The sequence below is a fragment of the Cryptotermes secundus genome, unplaced genomic scaffold (genome assembly GCF_002891405.2).
Source record: "Cryptotermes secundus unplaced genomic scaffold, Csec_1.0 scaffold779, whole genome shotgun sequence".
NCBI classification, from domain to species: Eukaryota; Metazoa; Arthropoda; class Insecta; order Blattodea; family Kalotermitidae; genus Cryptotermes; species Cryptotermes secundus.
This window is the reverse complement of record NW_019737096.1, coordinates 1,973,351-1,994,535: the sequence shown is the minus strand read 5'-3', so window position 1 is coordinate 1,994,535 and position 21,185 is coordinate 1,973,351. Positions and strand designations below refer to the sequence as shown.

General features: G+C 41.7%; 1 protein-coding gene across 1 annotated transcript in view; it reads left to right on the top strand.

Annotated features, from left to right (window-relative positions):
* LOC111870191 (tyrosine kinase receptor Cad96Ca) overlaps window positions 1-13,050 on the top strand; it is a 68,551-nt gene extending 55,501 nt beyond the window's left edge. Inside the window, exons 3-9 of the mRNA XM_023862274.2 lie at window positions 2,393-2,747; window positions 2,832-3,055; window positions 4,864-4,980; window positions 5,590-5,719; window positions 7,160-7,312; window positions 9,021-9,202; window positions 10,549-13,050. Of these exons, the coding sequence (XP_023718042.1) occupies window positions 2,393-2,747; window positions 2,832-3,055; window positions 4,864-4,980; window positions 5,590-5,719; window positions 7,160-7,312; window positions 9,021-9,202; window positions 10,549-11,055 (1,668 nt within the window). The 3' untranslated portion in view covers window positions 11,056-13,050. The remainder of the gene's footprint in view (window positions 1-2,392; window positions 2,748-2,831; window positions 3,056-4,863; window positions 4,981-5,589; window positions 5,720-7,159; window positions 7,313-9,020; window positions 9,203-10,548) is intronic.
* The last annotated feature ends 8,135 nt before the right edge of the window (window positions 13,051-21,185 follow it).

The window sequence follows — 21,185 nt, the reverse complement described above, 5'->3', positions numbered from 1 at the left end:
CCACCCACAGATAAAACCACAAAACCGTTAACGCCACGACTAAAAAAAAAAAAAAAAGACTCCTAATGGATCCTGGACACACCGTGTATGACTTCATATTTCAGATGATAATACCCTCCAAAGTCGCCACCGTGAGGACTTAAAATCTGAATTATATGTTTTTTCATTCACCTGTCTGTCTCTAAGTATTGTTTCGATAACATGCTAATTCCAATTAGATGTATGTTGTAGAGGATTTTAGGACCACCTTTGTGGTCTAGTGGTCAGAGTTCCTGGCTAAAGTACCAGATGTCCCCGGATCGATTCCTGGCGCTAGAAGATTTTCTGAGAAGTAATGGGTCTGGAACGGCGTTCACTCAGCCTCGTGAGGATAACTGAGGAGCTATTTGAAGGAAATAGCGGCTCCGGTCTAGAAAACCGAGATTAACGGCCGTGGGAATCCGTTGCACTGACCACGCGACACCCTCTATTCGCAAAAATTGGCACTAACTTCGACAAGTGGCGGTCGCTCAGTCAGTATAGTTCGATTACGGACTACAGCCTACGGAGTTTAAGTAGCGGATTTTATTATCTAATAAACGATCAAACAACTACGTTCCGTGCATAGCACCTGAATCGAGGGAAGGCCACGTAAATTACAGTGTCTCGCCCTTTGGAGAACGCGTGCTGTTAGCCAAAAACCGAGGAAAGAAATAATTATAAAGGCCCACTTCTTCATTAATATAATGCTGGCACTTTTCCTCAGGAAGAGCCGTCGTTCTCTCGTCGATTACAAATGAAAAATTTACGACACACAAATACGAGAGGCACAACGGAAAGAAATAACTTTCTTAAACAGCAATTTCGTGCGACCATCACATCACGCCTTCGGCTAGACTGCTTTGATCTATCGACAGAATATTTCTCGGTCAGACGTTTCTTCTGTTTTTAATGACGATTTATATCTGTTGCAGGAAGTGATTTAGTTTTCCGGCATGAAATAAGAAAGGTACATCCTTCAAAATTTTGTATCAACTACTGTTCCGAACTACAATAGTTTCTGGTCTGGTTAATGGCTAGCCGGATTGACTGATGTACACATTGATTATGGGCTATCACCACAACTTGAGTGTGTTTATTTAATCAGAATTATTTTGAATGTGACACAGATCCGCAGTGTAAGCTAACCGTAATGACAACTTCAGTCATGTGATAGAGTAAAGGAAACAAACGACTGAGAAACGAGTAAACTATATTAAGAAAGCAGTCTTCAACCGGTTCTCACGGTCTCTTCGCTTGCGGATTTCTTATAATTTTCCTTCTACCCTGAAGATGGAGGCGATACGTTCCTCCGAATCGTCGGTTAACACCACATATACAATGTGCCAAATCCCAGAAGACTGCTTTCTTCATAGTCACCGCCGTGAAAGCCTCAAATCCTACATAGTAAAATATATCTTTCCAGAGGTGGATGGTTGCTTGTCTCAAGTTATTTTCATTAAAATCCCGTCGTGTATTTGAAACAGCAAAGCAAACAGCCTTATAAAAAATATAAATAGGTAGAAAGAACCTTCTTACCGGGTTGTCTCATCTTGCAACACAACCTTAATATGCGTTAGCCAAATAAGAATGTATTTGCTTCTGCGCTTATGTCAGTCAGTTCGCATGAAGCAGCTGAACACTTTATCCATTTCATTAGATATTTAGCGAGCTCACAGAAGGGTATACTATTCTCTCACATAGGAAAACAACGTCGGCTGCCTGAAGTTGATCGAAAGTGTCAATTTGTATTTCTATTTTAAGAAAAGTTCTCGACGTAAATTTTCGCCAAAAACGTGCATCAAGAGAATCACCATAACAAATCACGTGTCTTACTATGTTACACAGACAGATGCAACTTCTACTTAATTTTCATGAAAATAAACTTCTGAGATAGGAGAAAACTGCAGTCTCAAATCAATAAGTTTCTGGCTCAAAGTTTCTTGATATGCCAAATATGGCCACCGGGGAATGAGCAGGCCAACTTCGTGTTATCCAAAAAATTGTTCAGAACCTTCGGACGTAACTGTGCCACGGCTCAGGCGGTTAGTCGCCGCCTTCCCAACGCGGCGGCCCGGGTCGAGCCCAGGTCAGGTCATGTGGGATTTGTGGTGGACATAGGGGAGCTGAGGTAGGTTTTCTCTGAGTACTTCGACTTCCCCTGCCAATTCTTATTCCACTGATTCTTCCACATTCATCAACTATCATCCAGGACTGCTACAAAAGGCCAATTAATGGCCGACGTACAAAGTGGACTCAGTATCACCCCACCTCAAGAAACTAAAATAAGAAACCTTCGGATGCTATCACAAGACGATTTTCCACATGTCAGCCTAGGCCTGGATATGCTAATCGACGTCTGGTGCTGTTTCAGGGAGGCGAGCAGCTGTTCCTCTACGTCACCGTGTTCGACGGTCAGGTAATGAGTAAGACGGAGGTGTGGGCGCGAATTCGTAACTCTTCAGCCGCCCCCAACTCCACAGAGCTGAATAATGATAGGCCTCCGCCGGGGGCAACAGTCTTCCTACCAAATTTTGGCCCCCAGTTCCCGGGAGCAGGTGGTTCCGGAGGTGGCAACATTCCACCTGGTTTCATTCAACAGTCCCCGCCTGTGCCAGAGATAAGTCACAAGCCTAGACCGCCGCCACCACCGCCGCCGCCGCCGCTGTCACAAGAGCAGACAACCTTGAGAACTGCTTCCCCACCCGAAGAGCTAGAGCCCGTTAGAGGTATGTACCACTTACCACTTCCATGACCAAGGGTGACCGACGTATAACGTTTGTTCTAGCAATAAAGTTAATTCAATGTTTCAGAAGCTGAGACTACAGAAACATTTCTGACACCCCCACCTGGAGGTGGCAGTGTTCAACACAACATGAGCTCTGTTGAGGGCACGGTGACCTCAGTTCCTGACCTCACAGCAACCGTGATACCCATTTCCGTGGTGTGTGGGCTCTTCGTACTGGGAGGGGCAATCGCGTGGCTCTTCCGTCGTAAGTTGTGTCGCCACAGGAATAAGGGTAACAAGGAATATATGGCAAGTATGAGTATTCTCTCATATCCATGGACGTCATGTAATCACTTGTAAGAGACATCTGTGACATGAAGTATTATTTTCAAAATACCATTTAAAAATAAAGCATAAATTAATTGTTCAAATCCTCGTCCTTCTTGATAAAATAACCATAATGTACAACATTCTAATTTCTTTTAATCCTGCTTAATTCAAATGCTAGCAGAAGGATGACCTGCACGGCATAAGTGGCGCGATCATAGGGGACCGACGATCGAGAATAGACAACGGAAATGCCCGGAATGCACCAGTGATATAAGAAACCCAGATCTGAAACAGAAGCTACCCCTGGGTAACAACAAAACTCCCAGCTACAGAAATGTCAATGAGACCCTGAGACAGACCATAGAGCTGAAGCTAGTCAAGCTAGGAGCCGGATCTCTCGTGACGATTCGAAAAATCAGTGTTAAAACATCGTGGAGGAGCCCACCACCGCCCAGACGAAAGAAGAGACTATCCACAGTTGAAGAGCTAGAGACGTGGGAGTGCCAGCCACTCTCGGAAAATTTGCCCACAGCCCTCAGGAAAGATCTGGATGACAGTGGTACACCTAGATTGACTCGCATCTTATCACGGAGCCGCTCGGGACAGGCAGCCTTAAGCAGAGAGCAGCGGGATCTGTTGGAGAGTAATCACCGGGGGGGGGGGATCACAGGCGTCGCAGGTACAGCCCTCAGAAAAGAAGAAGCGGTGGTACACCAGTAGGCTATTCGGGACAAATAGTCTTAAGGAGGTGCAATGTGGCTATAGACCCACTGTTAGGCAATGACCGTGAAACAAACGAGACAACGGCCATTGATATGCAATAGCTTCGTAAATACACAACAGTACTGGAGCCGTTGCTAGGCAGCGGCTAGCGCGCAATGATAGAAGTGCTGTTGGAAGTGTTTCCTGTGTGGTTGGGTCTGAGGCTATATCACTCGAACGACCGATATGAGTTAGTTAGTGCAGTGAAGTGAAATGAAGTGAGTTGGTTGGTGAGTGCCTCAGTTGTGAGATTGTTGCCAGTCAATAAGGACATGAGCAAGGAAGTTGAGGGATGTTCATCATTGGAAGCCATTACCAGACAAAGACTGATGAAGATACAGCAGACTGAGAAAACTAAGTATGTAACTAACTGCTGAGTGTGTAAGTCAGCGATAGTGCTATAGTCACTTGTTGTTACGTTTTGTAAGTGGTCAATAAATCCAATTACCAATCCAAACCCCATCTATAGTCACTCCAGCACATGACAATATTCTCAATCCCTTTGTCTTACAGCTGATTACATACAACCAGAGGCTGCCCGAAATTAAGTGTCCATCTTGAAACTACTAACCCCATAATACACCATTGCCAATTGTATCTAACAATGGCCACATAAGTTATGAATACTGTATTCACATCATGAATATACAGCTACATACTGGAGGCAGACAAATCATTAACAAGCTTATAGTTATCATGCTGGAAGCTCCTGGTAACCTTTAAATGTCCAATGTGGTAGAATTCTAAATAGTTTTTCTGTATGTAGATTTTGAAGTCCTTAGAAATGAGAGTGGAATTCAATCCTTTGGATATCTATGTGTAAGCCTGTAACTAGGGGCAGTGTTCACACAACTTCCCATGTGTATCAATACAGCAAATCACACACTTAAAGAAAATTTGCACTGAATAAAATAAGACCCCATCCTATCAGTGAAAGAATAATCATTCTAGGATGCATGTGATATCAGTACAATTGTGGAGTTAATATAAAGTCTACAATTCAGTGTTAATTCCTGTTCTTGTAGCATAAGGAGCCATCTAGCGGCATTGTGCTGGAAGAGCCCATGGCGCTACAGCACTGGCGGGGTCCCCGCGCCCACAGCAATCGTTATGAGGGCTGGGATCGGGACACAAACCTGCAGGTTGGTACAAACCAAATGAGGATTAACGTGGTTCCAACATGAACTAGAAAAACTACTGTTCCACTATCAACAGTGCATATTAGAGGTATACGGGTATACGTGTAATTGGATCTTAATGTTATCTACTGTAATTGAAGAGACCAATATTAGCAGGAATGTCTTTCATAGGGAGGACAGAATTAACTCTTTCAAACAATAAAACAACTGAAGAAGCTGTGAGGGACCTACAGATTCTATAAATAACATAATTTATAGAACAATACAGAAGAAAGTGGACAGTGCACTTTGGCAGGATGAGCTCTCACAAGATTCCAAAAAGATTTTAAAATATAAACCAGAAGGAAAAATAGGTTTGGGGGAATCTCTGAAATTACAGATGCATTCTGTTTTATGATATTTATAACAGGTGGAAACAGCCCTAATATTTCAAGGGATCAGAAAGATGATGATATGATACAGTTTATCATTCCTGAAAGATATGGACCATTATTACTGACAGTTAAATACATCTGATATGATTTACCTACACAAATGTCTCCTCTGGCATGAAGAGCAGAAATCTCTGCTTTTATGCTTTCATCTATGATGTGCATTACTGAAATGTTTCAGCAACTGACACCAGGAAACACCAAGCCTGATGACCGTTGGGAATTTCCCCGGCACCGCCTCAAGGTGTTTAACATCCTGGGAGAAGGATGCTTTGGACAGGTGTGGCGCTGTGAGGCCCTTGACATTGATGGTAAATATAAGAACTAACTCAGATAAGTGCCATCATGACTTGAGATTCTGGTGTTTTTCTTAGTGCCTGCAGACAATCCTAAGATAGTATCATATTAATGAAGTATAAATTTCATCTTAATTAATTGAAATTATGAATTTTAAGGCAGCAAGGATTTATGAAATCAATGAAACATTTTGGGCCTGAATGTTACATAAATAAAACTTTGTTGGTGTCATTAAATTTTAAGTAATGCAATTTAAGAGAAGGAGTATGCTATCAAAAGTATCTAATAACCACTATCTGAGCAGAAACACTAGAAGTAGAGCTTTTTATAATCCTGAAGCCCTAATACTTCCCTTTTTCTGAGCAAAATATTTTAATTAAAAGTTTGAATACAATCTTCCTTTTGCCAGTGTTGCTGATCATCATGCACCTCTCCATGAATTGAAGCAGACTAAGTATAGGGACATTACTAATGAATGATTGAAGTAACATAGCATCCAGTGATATTATATTATCTCTTTATTCAGCCACTACCTGTGTATAAAGAACTGCTTTAATTATACAGTGGCAACTGATTTATGGTAAAATGTTTATAAATGCTGATATTAGAAGGGAAAGTCATGGAAAATTGTTAAGTTCCCATCAGAGAACAATTATGTGAAATGATTATGGTAATTTCAGTGGTAAATTGTTGAACTGTAGCACATACTTTCCTTTGTACTTACCCCTCCCTTAACAAATTCAGAGATTTTTCCTTTCCAGGTAATAAGCTGCATATATAAAAAAAGTTTCAGTTGCTTCAATTTAATTATCTTCCACCATTCTCCACCAATAGTGAAATATTCAGAATTAAACATTTTCCATCTCAGTGCTGTTTTGACTAAAATTCATGGTTCCTACAAGTGAAAGAAATCTACAATGCAGCTTACACACAGTCTTTTCATAAGTGAATAACATCAAATACAATATGCAAAAGAAACACATACCACAAGAAACAGTCACCACAACACTATATGCATATTTGATAAAGGTAAAATTATCCCTGTATTTAATTATGCAATTGTGCAATTAGGCAATATGCCATGAAAACATATGAGGGAGTGGAGGTACAGCTCCATCAATCTTAACCTTGGCACTAGATGGAGCTGAGTGTTTATCTTCATTCTAATGTCACTTTACCTCCATGTATAGAACCCCCAGTGTGCATTGGATAGGAGACTGGGTGGGCCCCTGAACCAGTTTTGACAGTATGAGGAGGAGAAAATATCTTGCCCCCTGCCAGCTACCAAACCCAGGTTGTCCAGCCGTAATGTGTAGTTCTTTAAAGCCAACTAACTACATGATGATATGTCCCAGAAGATGGAACCCTTCATAACCACCGCTGTGAGAACTTAAAACCCTACAAGAACTAAATCATCCACTTATCTGTTTGAGAGTTTTTAATTGTCATTGCAGGGCGGGAAGGCACGACAGTAGTGGCTGTGAAGACATTGAAAGAGAATGCTTCAGATAAGGAGCGCTCAGACTTGGTGCAGGAGCTCCAGGTCATGAAGATGCTAGAGCCACACCCCAATGTGGTCCGACTGCTGGGCTGCTGCACTGAGAAAGGTAAAAGAACAGTATGCACTCCTCTAATTTATCAAAATTTCTAGTGAAGAGACAGTTCTATTTTCAAGTACAGTTTACTCAGGGCTTAATTACTTAAGCACCATGCCATGAAGATGCATGGAGGAGTGGAGGCAGAGATCCTTCATTTTTTACCTGAACACAAGAAGTATGAATGAATGAATGAATGAATGTATAAGGGGTGGGCCTTCTTGGCCCTTGCACCACGACCACAGTGATCTACTGTGCCTAACGGTAGAAGTAAATGAGTGGTCAGCTTCATGCTCCTGCCTATGGACGTTATGCAGAGCAGAAAAGCTCTTGCCCTACCAGGAATCCAACCCCAATTTCTTGGTCATCCAGCCTAGTCACCATACCAACTGATATTTGGTATTTTGGTAATAGTATAGTTCCTATGTAAAAGTCTTTTAAATTGCTTGCCTTATAAGACTGATTTCTTCAACAGTTACTGGGGAATTATTCTCATGCTGACAATCTAACCGTCCTTCTCCGGCAGTCCTCTGAAGAGCCCTTTGGTTGCTGGTTGCATCTGCTCCTCTAGCCGTTCCCTCTCACCTGTTGTTACTTCGAGTTGGCAGGTTGCTGCTGCGTCCTTCCTATCCAGTTCTGTTTCCCTTTTTGTTGTTCTGGTGGATAATAGTTTGCGGGGTATGGGTTATCGGAGTGCTGGGCGCCAGTAAGCTTACTGTAACGGCTTACATTTCGGGGAAAAGGGGGGATGAACTGGAAACTACAGGTGCTAGGTACCGCGTTCTCACTGGAGCGATGAGATTCGGTCTCAGGGTGAATACGGGCCTCGCGTCAGCGGGAAAGAGAAGAGTGTTTTAGGTAGGCACTAACACACACTTTTTAATTAGCCGATCTTGCTACACACGTACATTTAACAGCACTTGTTGCACTTCCTTAAAACACCTGGAAATCTCTCCAACGTTGGCGACCGGATCCCTGGCTAGTTAGTTAGCGGCTGTTTCTTTTAGCACAACCCCTAGAATTGCACTTTCACTTATACTTTTAGCACAAAGAAAATTTCACGTTAAATTTAGAAGAGTTATCCAGAGATTGTTCCTGCAAACACTTAAACATAATTTCGGCTGTACACTTGGAGGGTTGTTCAGAGACTCCTCTCGCAGACTGACCCTGCTTCGAAGCAAGAAATCTTCGCGGCTTCAGCTCCGCCTCCAAGTTACTACCCTAATTTCTGCTGATTGGAACAATTCGAATTTAGGGAGTTAACCATAATTCTCACTGCTCCAATCACATAACTTTAATTTGGGACTTTGGACCTTAAAGTCCTAACGTCGTTTTTGACAGCTGCCTGAAAAATTATACCAGTAGCGTGGGTTGCTGGCCTTCCCACTTTTGACTTATGGGGTTCAAAACTTGTCAAGTGTAACTTTACCAAAGGATCCCGCCAGTCAACTTTCTAACTGAATTTCCAGGAAAACTCTGCGGGGTGCTTCCTGTCTGGTCTTTGTAGCAGTGAAGCAGGCCCTATTCTTGAAACCAAGAATCGGGCTAAGTCACCCTTGCATGTTCTTGCTACATCCTATGCTTAATTTCTCTAAAAGAAATATTGATTACAAATAAAGCTGGTGGTGTCAGTGGTACGGCTACAACAACACAAATACCTGCTTCTTTAGGAATCATGCTAATAAGGCAAAATTTTTACTATTGGTTTTCTGTATTCTAGAACCAACGTTTGTTATCATGGAATATGTTCCACATGGCAAGCTACAAAGTTTCCTACGCAATTCACGTGCTGAGCGTTATTATGGTAACCTGCATGGTCCCAGCAACAGTCTGACATCGAGAGATCTGACTTCTTTTGTATATCAAGTAGCTCGTGGCATGGAATTTCTCTCTTCAAAGGGGGTGAGTATGTTTCCAGACTACCCATTGTATTGCCTGTTGTTCCTGTCTACCAGCTGCCTTCTTAACACAAGATCATGAGATCTACTTTCTAAGTACTGTATTATGCTCTTGCATAAGGGTTGCATGTAAATGCTGCCAGTCTAGACCCTCACTAAAATTTCCTTATAATGTAATTTTCTTCATGATTAGACAGTTTTTCAGAAATAATCCTTTCAGTTTCTGATAGACTTGAAAGGATTCTGACGATGGTGTATACTGTACTTCTTTTGGCTTGTTTTAGACTTCAGCCATCATCTGGTATGCAAAATACAAACGACCACGACGTTTCGGAGACTGGATTTGTCTCCATCTTCAGGTGGGTGGGGAAGGATAAACCTACTCAGTTGGGCCCATTAGAAAGAGCTAGTCTCAATCACTGGACCTCAGTCACACTCAATCACTATCCAGTGACTGAGACTAGCTCTTTCTAACGGGCACAACTGAGTAGGTTTATCCTTCCCCACCCATGTGAAGACGGAGACAGATCCAGTCTCTGAAACGTCGTGGTCTTTTGTCTTTTACATACCAGAAAATGGATGAAGTCAAAAACAAGCCAAAAGAAGTACCTTCAATTTCTGTTCTCATTTCTCATTTATGCATGAAGTTCCCAAACACTCTGTCAAATTAGTAAATTTTAATGCCTTGTGTTAAAAGCATACTAGAGACTTCATATTTGCATCAAATACCAAGGATAAACTGAGCACCACTGTCCCTGTAAGCCAAATGATATAGTGTATTACCCAGTAACACACACAATTAAAAGAAACGAAACAATTATTAATTTCCTGCAAGAAAGCTTGTACAAAAATATTGCATTAATGCCTTACAACAGATCCTGTACCAATGGAGATACATGACCATAATCTTCTTAAATAACATACTTACACTAGTGTGTCTAGTATGTTTATATATATCTTTGGGGATACAAGGTGTGTAGTTCGGTGAAAATCAACCACCTTTTGGAGATACATATCACCTCTATCTACAGGGTTTAAGAGAAAGCAAAGCAGGAAATCAGTATGAAATCAAGAGCAAACACAGGAGTTAGTCATTGAACCTCTGAAATATGGGATGGATTTTACTCGACCGTAAGGCATTTTATCCAAGGAGACAGAACTCTTTATAGTCATCAATGTGAGAAGCTCAAATCAAAATCATTCTTATATGTTTGGACATCAGATAAAAATTCTTCATATGCACTAATCTTTAACATGTTACAAGGCTGCTACAACCCAGCTCATCTGCCTTTCCCATGAGAAGAGTTTGGAAACATTACATAATAATAATAACAAATTTAATTTCCACAGATCATCCATCGTGATCTCGCAGCAAGAAACATCCTGGTAGGAGAGAATCACATCTGCAAAGTGGCAGATTTTGGTTTTGCCCGAGATATCATCTCAAGTCATGTGTATGAGCGAAAATCAGAGGGTCGTCTTCCAATTCGCTGGATGGCACCTGAATCCTTATATGACAACATATTTTCTGTCAAGTCTGATGTTTGGAGTTTTGGAGTTCTCATCTGGGAGATTGTGACTCTAGGCTCCACACCATACCCTGGTCTTGCTGCAGCTGAGGTCATGAGAAAGGTGCGCGATGGGTACAGGTTAGACAAACCAGAGCACTGCCGCAGAGAGCTGTACAACATCATGTATTACTGCTGGGATAAGGATCCTAAAGAACGCCCTAGTTTCAATGAACTAATTAAGTTGTTAGAGCAACTCTTGCTTACAGAGACTGATTATATAGAGCTTGAGAGATTTCCAGACCACTCGTACTACAATATGGTAAATCTTAGCAACGAGAAACTCTAGCACAAAACACTGAGAAATGGGTGTCGCTAGAAATACAATATGGAGGGACACTCTTCCTCCAGATAAGACGGTGAAAACAAATTTCACTGTGCAGGAATGAATATTGTTGCACATTTGTGTTAATCAACTGTGGTGATCATCTTCAATCAGAATCATGCTGTCACATCAAATGTTGGTTATTGTAGACCTGCTTTTAAATCTCACTCGAGTGCTTATGGTTATAGTGAAGTCTTCATCTCACCTTCCTCCCTAAAAGAAAGGCAATGCAACGGTGAAACAAGTTTTGGCCACCCAAAGTAATGTTGTGAAGGAACTTATATTTTAATTGTGAGAACAAAAGTGTTCACTGTGTTGTACCTGCAGCAAATAAAAGTATAGTGTTTGAGCTTAAAACATAGACAACATGACTGTTGTATCTCTATTACATGGCTGTTACATCATGAATTATCATAGGGTAAAAGACTGTACATTTTCTTCCTGAAACGTATCCAAAGGTGCATATAAAAGAAAGTGGTATTCAGCACATCAGTGCCAGTATATATATATATATATATATATCGACTTCAAGTCACACATAGCAGAACAATCTGCAAACCTTGCACTTAATAAAATTTCCAGTAACTTTAAATGTCTTTCACTTGTCTTAATAAATAGCAATCCTTAAATTTTAAAATAAAAATTTAACTTGAAATGCTAATCATGTTTGATGTGCTCACAGTCTAGAGAAGAGAACCCAGGCTTATGACATTGATTTCAAGGTGTCTGGGAATATGTTCCAGCTCTTTACATAAGTAAATAAATGAATTATAATTTTGTGACTGAACAACGAAGATGTTCTGATAGATAACAAGCTGCATACTCAAGGCAATCATATTCATTAATCTCCTGCAATTGCTGCCAGACTCTTTTATTTCACATGTCACTACATTTCATAAATTCCTTATCTGGCTGAAATCCAAAGTCAATGAACTGCAGTTAATGAATCATTTGCTCAAGTCAGTCATTCAAGAGAATTTGTTATTTAGGACTGTAATAAAATTAAAAAATAAGCCTTGTTAATATTTGTGATTAATGTTCACTTTGCATAAGTTGATATGTGTCTTTTTTCTATCATTCTCTCACAGAACAGTTGAACATCACATTCAGTAAAATTAATCTATCTCTGTTACAAGGTCATATTTCCTCATAAAACTAATTTATACAGTCATGTGAGAGTTAAAAATTAGAATATCTACATACAGATCATGCAATAAAGTCACATAATTTTTTATTAATTTTAATGCAAATTTTAAACCCATTTCATGGTATTTGAATTGCAGCAGCTACTGACTAGATGCCAGTTCCATATCTGTTCTCCAGGGTTCTGATAGCCTCCACTACAGATTTATCTTTAGGGACTTCCTGAATCTCCAAGACAGTCTTGACCTCCTTTAGAATTGCCTCCCCTACCTCCCAGAAGGCCCCCTCCTCTTTTCAACCCTCCTCTTTTCAACAGGCCTTCATCTCCTTTTGATCAGCAACTGTCTTCCAGACAGGCCTTTGTCACTTCACAGCAGGAATTCTTTACCTCTTGCTTAGCATTCACTTTGACCTCTAGTCTTTCTGCAATAGCTAACAGACGTTCAGAGACCTCCATGATTATCTGTCACATCATCAGAAAATATACATGAAGTAAGAAGAGCTGTGCCCTTTGCTGTATTTCACATTATCTTCACTGGGCTCTGTAATATAGTACATTAAATTAATTTCTCTTGCTAATAATGTAAATATATAATGAAACAAAAAGTTCAATACTTCCCCTGTCCCTGTCATTTGTTGCTAAGTAATGGTTGTCAATTTATTTGATGCCCTTCCTTTGTGATATTACAACAACATGGTTTGCACAAAATGATCAAATTATGTACTGGTAACTTAATATTTCTGATTAGTAATTTATGTATTTATATTTATATATCACAAATACACAGTGATAAATTTGATGAATATTTTAATATAAATACCTACAACTTGTCATCATGTATTTTTATAAATGTCAACTTTAAATAAATATTACTATTCCAGAAAGATTTATTGGATATGATATGAAATACCATCCATTTAACAACTTATCAATAGCAGGATAACTTTGAATCTTACGAAAGCTGGCTCCTATGTGATACAGAAGACAATAACATTAATTAGCGAACTATATAACTATATCGGGGCATGCAGTAGCGTAGTTGGTTGAGGGGCTATGCTACAAGCCGAAGTCTTGATGAGGTCATTGGTTTTTTTTCTATTTACCTAATCCTTCCAGCCACACTATGGCCCTGGGGTTGACTCAGCCTCTAACAGAAATGAGTACCAGGAATTAATTAAATAATTTTCCTGGGGAGTAAAGAGTGGCCAGCATGTAAGGTTGACAACCTTACTGCCATCTTTGAGCCAATTGTCTAAAAAATCTGGGACCCTCAACCTCTCACAACCCTATGGGCCTTCACGGCCTATTACAGGGATAGCTTTACTGCACAGTAACACGTCCCACATTGTCACCAGTTATTACAGGACGAGCTGTCCATTCCAACATGGGTATCACTTCAGCCCTTCTGGTACTTGACATACGTGGGTAAATTTTTTAACTCTTTTCATGGAATGGTACTGGAATAAATGTGCTGAGTCATGCTGCCTATCCTTCAAAAACTGGAAAGAATGTATTTGTGTGACTCTGCATTTATATATTTTCATTGATCCTACAGAATATTATATAATACTACACAAACACTAATTACAACTTGAAGCATGGCAGTTTGAGACATGAAGCAACTTTGGCTTGGCAAGTAGATGACTAGCACTCATGAGTTACCGGTTTTCAATACCTGGAATTTGTACCCTGATTAAGATTCTTCTTGTTCCCTTTTTCTTTATTTTATTGCTAGTGGGGTGGGACTAAGTCCCTCGTAGTGCGGCCACTTCTGGCCTATTGTACCAGCCCCAGATGATAGGTGAGGGTGATTGTGTGGAGATATTGGTGGAATGAAGATTGGCAGGGGAAACCGAAGTACTCGGAGAAAACCTGCCCCAGCGCCACTTTGTCCACCACAAATCCCACTTGACCAGTCCCGGGATCAAACCTGGGCCACTGCGGTGAGAAGCCAGCGACTAACTGCTTGAGCTATGGCGTGGCCCCTTATTCATGACCTCACTCAATTCTCTAAAGCTAATGTTAGGATATTACCTCGAAACTTATGAGAAAAAATTCTATATACAAGAATAAAAATTTAATTTAAACCCATAATTATCCACATACAAACTAGCATTTCTTTAATAATTTAGTTATTATTTATTTTTTGTTTGTTTATATCTTTGCAATGGCTCTTCCAGCCCATTCAGAGACCAGGCCGTTTTTCAGTTCCATACTCATTTTTCACAGATAGAAGGACTCTTTGGACGAATGATCAGCCCTTCGCAACCCTGCTACCTAAACAGAGGACAACCCAAACGCAAAATAAACGCATACACTCACACCAAACATTCATGACCTGAGTGGGATTCGAACACACGATCCCAGGGTCCGAGCAAGCGAAGATAATTCATGTCTTAGGCCGCGCCATAGATCAAGCGGTTACTCGCTGGCTTCCCACCGCGGCGGCCCCGGTTCGATTCCGGGTCTAGTCAAGTGGGATTTGTGGTGGACAAACTAGTGCTGGGGCGGGTTTTCTCCGAGGACTTCGGTTTCTCCTGCCAATCTTCATTCCACCAAATTCTCCATCATCATAATCACCCGGGACAGGTACAATAGGCCAATCAGTTGCCGCCGTGCCGAGTGGACCCACCTGGACTCCAACCCCCACTAGCGAATTAAAAAAAAAATTGTTCATGTCTTAGACCGCGCAGCTACTGTGACCGGCACCGTGATTAAAATAAGACATATTTAATACATATTGTCGGATTTTGGATTCTCTCTCAGAAACTGGGTTATAGCCATGTTGGATTTGAGATACTCACAGCAGTGGCTATGGGGAACCGCCTGGGATATAAGGACATATAGTGAGACGAAACTCAACCGCCATTTTGAAGGAACACATCGCCTCCATCTTGAGAGCCGAAGAGTAAGCTAAGCGAAATAGCTATATGAAGCAGACAGCAAATAACTAACAAACCAGCAAACTACAAAGTAAGGGGTCCTTATGCTGTAAATATTTGTTCGGCCGATCAAGAGATTATACGTATTCTGTTCTACTATTCGTCTGACATAGCATGGCGCAGTGCGGTAAGAGAATACGGTTGTTACTCAATGGCTTCCTATTTTCATGATAGCCTGATACATTAGGAAACACCATTAGAGTCGAAGACCAAAGATGATGGGGATTCATGACATTCAGATAATGTCAATTGTGTTTACCCTGTGTTATCTTATTTTACGACAACACACCGTGACAAATAAGAAGTGAATGACGATTTTGAGAGGGGAGCTACGAGACACAAGGAGAAACGTCCATAAAATTTATTTAATCTGCGTAGTGAGGCTAAGACAAACCACTCAAACTCCTTCTCATAATGTGTATGAAGCATCTGATTTTGGCAATACACCAAAACATTCCATCGTTTGTAATTCCACAAAAACAGAAACATCTGTGGCCTAGGCAGTCGCCTAGAAGAACAGAAGAAACCCACGAAAACTAATAATTTCCGGTATTTATTAGAGATTCGAAGAGGTTCTCACGAAGGTAGGGGAGCAGAAAGCTTTTCGGCTCTGAAAATGGAAGCAGTACGTTCCTGCGAAACGTCAGTGAGTTTTCTACCAGGCTACACGTCGTCACATCTCTGACGCTTTGTTCTTCGTGGTACCTTTAGTGCATAAGTCAGACGTTCTTTGATTGAAACAACGAGAGCATTAACAAATCCAGAAAAATTATGACGTACTCTTCGACAATTATAGGCAAAGAAAAGCGGTAAACTTGAAGGAAACATTTGGGCTTGTAAAAAGTTTATAGAGTAAACCGTGGAACTGCAAACAAGGATGATGGAAATGATCAATACGCAATTATGTGGTAACATGCGAACACCAGTCGGCTGAAAGATCACTGATAATCGTATATTGCGCCATTACCTGCACTGATGGGGGCTTGTGAAAGCTTGGTAATGGGTTAAGGTGTCGTGAACGCCAATACTTAACGGACACGATGCCTTCTCGATGACCAACTTGAAAAAGAAAAACCTAATCCGAAGTCTAACGCTTTTCACATCGTTTCAAAGATCTACCGCTTGTAATTTGGCAGTTACTTATTTGAAAGACGAACCTGCTGCAACGCGTTACAGTAAGTTCATTTTCTTCATATGATATTATGGAAAGGACTTAGCTAAGTCTGTGACATTCATCACGTTAGAGTAATTTCATTTTCTTCATATGATAATATGGAAAGGACTTAGCTAAGTCTGTGACATTCATCACGTTAGAGTAATTTCATTTTCTTCATATGATAATATGGAAAGGACTTAGCTAAGTCTGTGACCTTCATCACGTTAGAGTAAGTTCATTTTCTTCGTATGATATTATGGAATGGACTTAGCTAAGTCTGTGACCTTCATCACGTTAGAGTAAGTTCATTTTCTTCGTATGATATTATGGAATGGACTTAGCTAAGTCTGTGACCTTCATCACGTTAGAGTAAGTTCATTTTCTTCGTATGATATTATGGAATNCGCGTTACAGTAAGTTCATTTTCTTCATATGATATTATGGAAAGGACTTAGCTAAGTCTGTGACATTCATCACGTTAGAGTAATTTCATTTTCTTCATATGATAATATGGAAAGGACTTAGCTAAGTCTGTGACCTACAACGCGTTAGAGTAAGTTCATGTTCTTCGCGTGTCATTATGGAAATGACTTAGCTAAGTCAGTGACGCGCATATGTTGAACACTTAATAAGGAAAGACCACAAGATCAAGCTCACTTGCAGAAGGAAAAAAAGTAGCTAAGTAGCATATAACATAACTAACTTCATGCAGATGAGCCCTTCTTGAGAAGCCGCCAGTTGTGCAGTTACTCAAGAACGTCCCAGCATTTTATAAACCGTGTTCACAAGAATCCTCCTTATTCTGAACCAAATAAATCCAATCCATACCGCTCCATCCTATACCTCTAATATCAATTTTAATATTATTCACCCGCCTACATCTCGGTCTTCCTAGTGGCCTCTTTCCTTCCGGCTTTCCCGCCAATATCCTATACGCCAGTGTTTTTCAACCGCCGGACCGCGGCCCGGTATCGGACTCTGACATCAATTATACCGGGCCCTCATCTTATAAAAAAATAATTTACCGGGTCGCGGTCTCATAAAGATTGAAAACCACTGCTATATGCATTCCTCTTCTCCCCCATTCATGCTACATGTCCTGTCCATCTAATCCTCCTTGACTTGATCATTCTAATTCGTACTTGGCGAAGAATACAAGTTGTGAAGCTCCTCATTATGCAATTTTTTTTTCAACTTCCCATCACTTCATCTTTCTTCCGCCCAATGGAATATTTCCATTGCACTGAAGCATATTCTGATTTGGTTTGGTAGTGATGCACCCATGATTCGTCCCCAGTAAAAATCCTGTTAAGGAGAGTTTTACGTTTTCACTTCTAGGTAAGAGGACGGCCATCTTAGCTTCAGTGATGCTAGCTCTCCTGCAGTGTACTCAGGCCGATTGCGAGGGTAACGGTTTCGTACCAAGAGTGGTCACGATCGCCGAGCGGAACTTTCTTCCCAATCAGACGTTGCTTATCTCCAGCACAGGACACGACGACGCAAGTGTCGCCCTCCTCCTACGTTTAATTAACGCGATGGCAGTATGGAGTCTTCAGGTAGCACGGACAGACATAATGCCAGCAGATACAACTAACGAGGGTCACTACAAGGTCGGTAGTTACATCATGCTGGTGAAAGACTCTGCTAACCTGCAGGAACAGAGAGACGAACTGATGTCCAGAATAGCGTGGAGCAGTGAAGCCAGATTTCTGGTGGTGGTGACGGCGAGGGTGGCGAATTCTGCATCGTTGGCACTTGCCATTGCGCAGGAACTTTGGAACAGCGCCAGGGTACTGCAGGTGGTGGTGATGGTGGAGTACCAACTGTACACCTGGTTCCCATACCAGCAATGCTCCACATCAAAGGAAATCATCCAGGTGGACGAATTGGAGAGACTGTTCCCGGATAAGACACTGTCTAGCCGACATGGTTGTCAACTGACTGTAGGCACCACGCCGGTGATGCCCCACGTCAGACAACTCAGCAATAACTCATTCTGGGGTCTGGAGATCGAGTATCTACGTCTACTGCAGCATGCCCTCAACTTCACAGTGACGTACAGAACAGCAGGGCCAGGCACCAGCCATGATAGACATTTCGAGCTTGTGCACGACCTATATGTCGGTATGACTGACGTGATTCTGGGGGACTTCCCCTTGCACCTGCATTTGATGGGACTGGCTGACCCCACGGTTCCGTACCTGGACAGCAGCGTCAAATGGTTTGTTCCGTGCGCCACACAGGCTTCTCGCATGAAGACTGTGATGCGAATATACTCCACATCCGTCTGGGCAGCCATGGGAGGGGTACTGCTACTGGCTAGTGGGTGCATCTGGTGGTGGGGTCGACGCTCCCGGCATCCCCCGAGTTTCCTTCGCGTACTGCAAGACGTGTGGGCCCTTAAACTGGGCGTGTCTGTGACGCAGTTACCACGTGACTTCGGACTTCGTATGCTGTTCTCGTTGCTGCTCTGGTATTTCCTGGCCATAAGCACAGTTTTCCAGACCCTGTTCACTAGCGTGCTGGTTGATCCCGGCCTCACCAAACAGATAACGACTTTTGAAGAGCTACAGCAGTCTGGACTGAAGTACTGCACCCTCCCAGATTTAGAGCGCTATATCAATGCGTCGGGTCCCTACCTCGCCGATTTAAAGCTCCAAAAAATAACGAACATTGGCCTAATAGACTGCATAAGGCGCGTCCTGCTATCAGATGACATGGCTACCGTCACCTTCGCTTACCTAATAGAATATTTAGCTATGGCTGAGCTCGGAACCAGGAATAATATTTGTTCTCTGGACGAGAACGTGTTTCAAATGAGCTACACAATGTACGTGACGAAGGGCAGCCCTCTGCTGAGCAAGTTTAACAGGATTATACGCAGTATGCTGGAGGCCGGTGTGATGCAGAAGTTGTGGTTAGACATCAAGGAAGAAGTTAGTCAGAATGGGTTAAGGGAAACATCTTCTGTTGAAGAGTTCATCATTCTATCTCTGTCGCACCTGCAACTCGCATTCTACTTGCTGTTGTTGGGACACGCTGCGAGCTGCGTTGTGTTCCTGGCTGAACTCGTTATCGGTCGTGTCTCACTAAGAACCACTTCGTAGAATCCTCGAAACAAACAGAGAACTTGTAACAATTGTCCTGATATCAGAGCAGCAATGACAAATTTTCTGCAACTGCACTCACGTTAGAAACTATGTGTCTTCAATAACAAACAATCTGATGTACATATAAGTTTGCCATTAAGTAAGACCTCATGCTAGTCTAGAGATGCACAGTGGCTTGTAGCTGTTGTAGCTACAAGATAAAACACGCAGGTAAGACTTTACTCCATTATGGCCGTTACTGTCTTGCCGTATGGCAGAGAGGTACGGGCAGGTTATTAGGGATGAAAACAGGTTACAGGCCGCGGAAATGGCTTCTTCTGAGAGCGGTCAAAGAATGTACAAGACAAGATAATCTCACAATATTATATTTAAGCATCCTGTTGCACTCTATACGATAAATGTTAAAGTTTAAACTAAGTGGAGTGTAACAGCAACGTGAGTGTATACACCTGATGATGGCCGCTTGAGGCCGAAACATGTAGTGTAAAGGAGAGTAAGATCAAGGACATATAATATATTGTTTGCACTTGGGACGGAGTTCATATCATTTATCATAATCTCACAAATTAGAAGAAAAAAATGAGTAGGGTCAATATCACAAAAGGTAATGAACTGAAGATAAAACTGTAAAATTTACATATAGAAAGCATGCCGGACGAAAGAATGCCAAATCAAGTATTGAAATGCCAGCCAAGGGGGTAGAAAAAACCATTGGCAGCCTCAGGAAAAGGCGAATGGAAGTGTTAGACCGGAACAGACTTAGCCCAGTGCATGGGGAAGAGGAGGAGGAACAAGAAGAAGAAGAAGAAGAAGAAGAAGAAGAAGAAGAAGAAGAAGAAGAAGAAGAAGAAGAAGAAGAAGAAGAAGAAGAAAAAGATGAGGCGGTAGGGGGATAAAGAGGAGGAGGAATTGCCCATTATATCGTTTCATGTAGCATGTTTCATATTTTGGCTATGTGTCACTAGAGTTCAGATAACACCTAATGTCAGATTCATTCATTCAAATTGTTATCTCTGCACTTTGGAACAATCTGCAATACTTCCAATGCCGTAAATGCTGATCTTGGCCAGGACCTTCTCTTACTAGATGACACAGGTTAGCTGCTTGAAAACGAATTATGCACGCGATAAAACACTCTCTTTTGTGAATTTTAGGTCGGAATTACATGGATTTAAAGGGTGCTCATGCTGAAATTCATTCCAGCCAATTTAAATCCCTTGTGTCTGAGATCCACTGTTCTATCCCTACTGCATCTTTCATAAGCAAGTGTCAGCGAAATGCATTTTACTCTTACAGATCTGAGTGTTCTTTGGACTGGCTATGTGGCAGGTTTTTCGTCTCTCTAAGGGCGGCCGCACACTAACTGCGTCAAGACAAACATCAAGACATGAGACAAAAGACGCAGTCTTGCTTCTTTCGTGATTCGTCAGCATGAAGCTGACGTCAACATTATGACTCAGACCGGTGTGCGGCGGTTTTCATAATCTCATTCGTTTCAACTGTGCTCCTTTCTTTGCGTCATGTCGCAGAAATCGTGTCTTCACTGTTACATGCCTTGACGCATGTCGGTGTGCGGCCTACCTAACACATTACCCTAAGCACATCGGTCTATTTCCCTCACAAATAATTGTTCTTTATGCATCTTTACGAGACTGGCATGCAGTGCGTGCTTTCGTGCGTCAAATTCCGCTGAGCGCTGCTGTGCAGCATCCTCAGTCAGTCTCGAGCCCGACGCTCGAGTG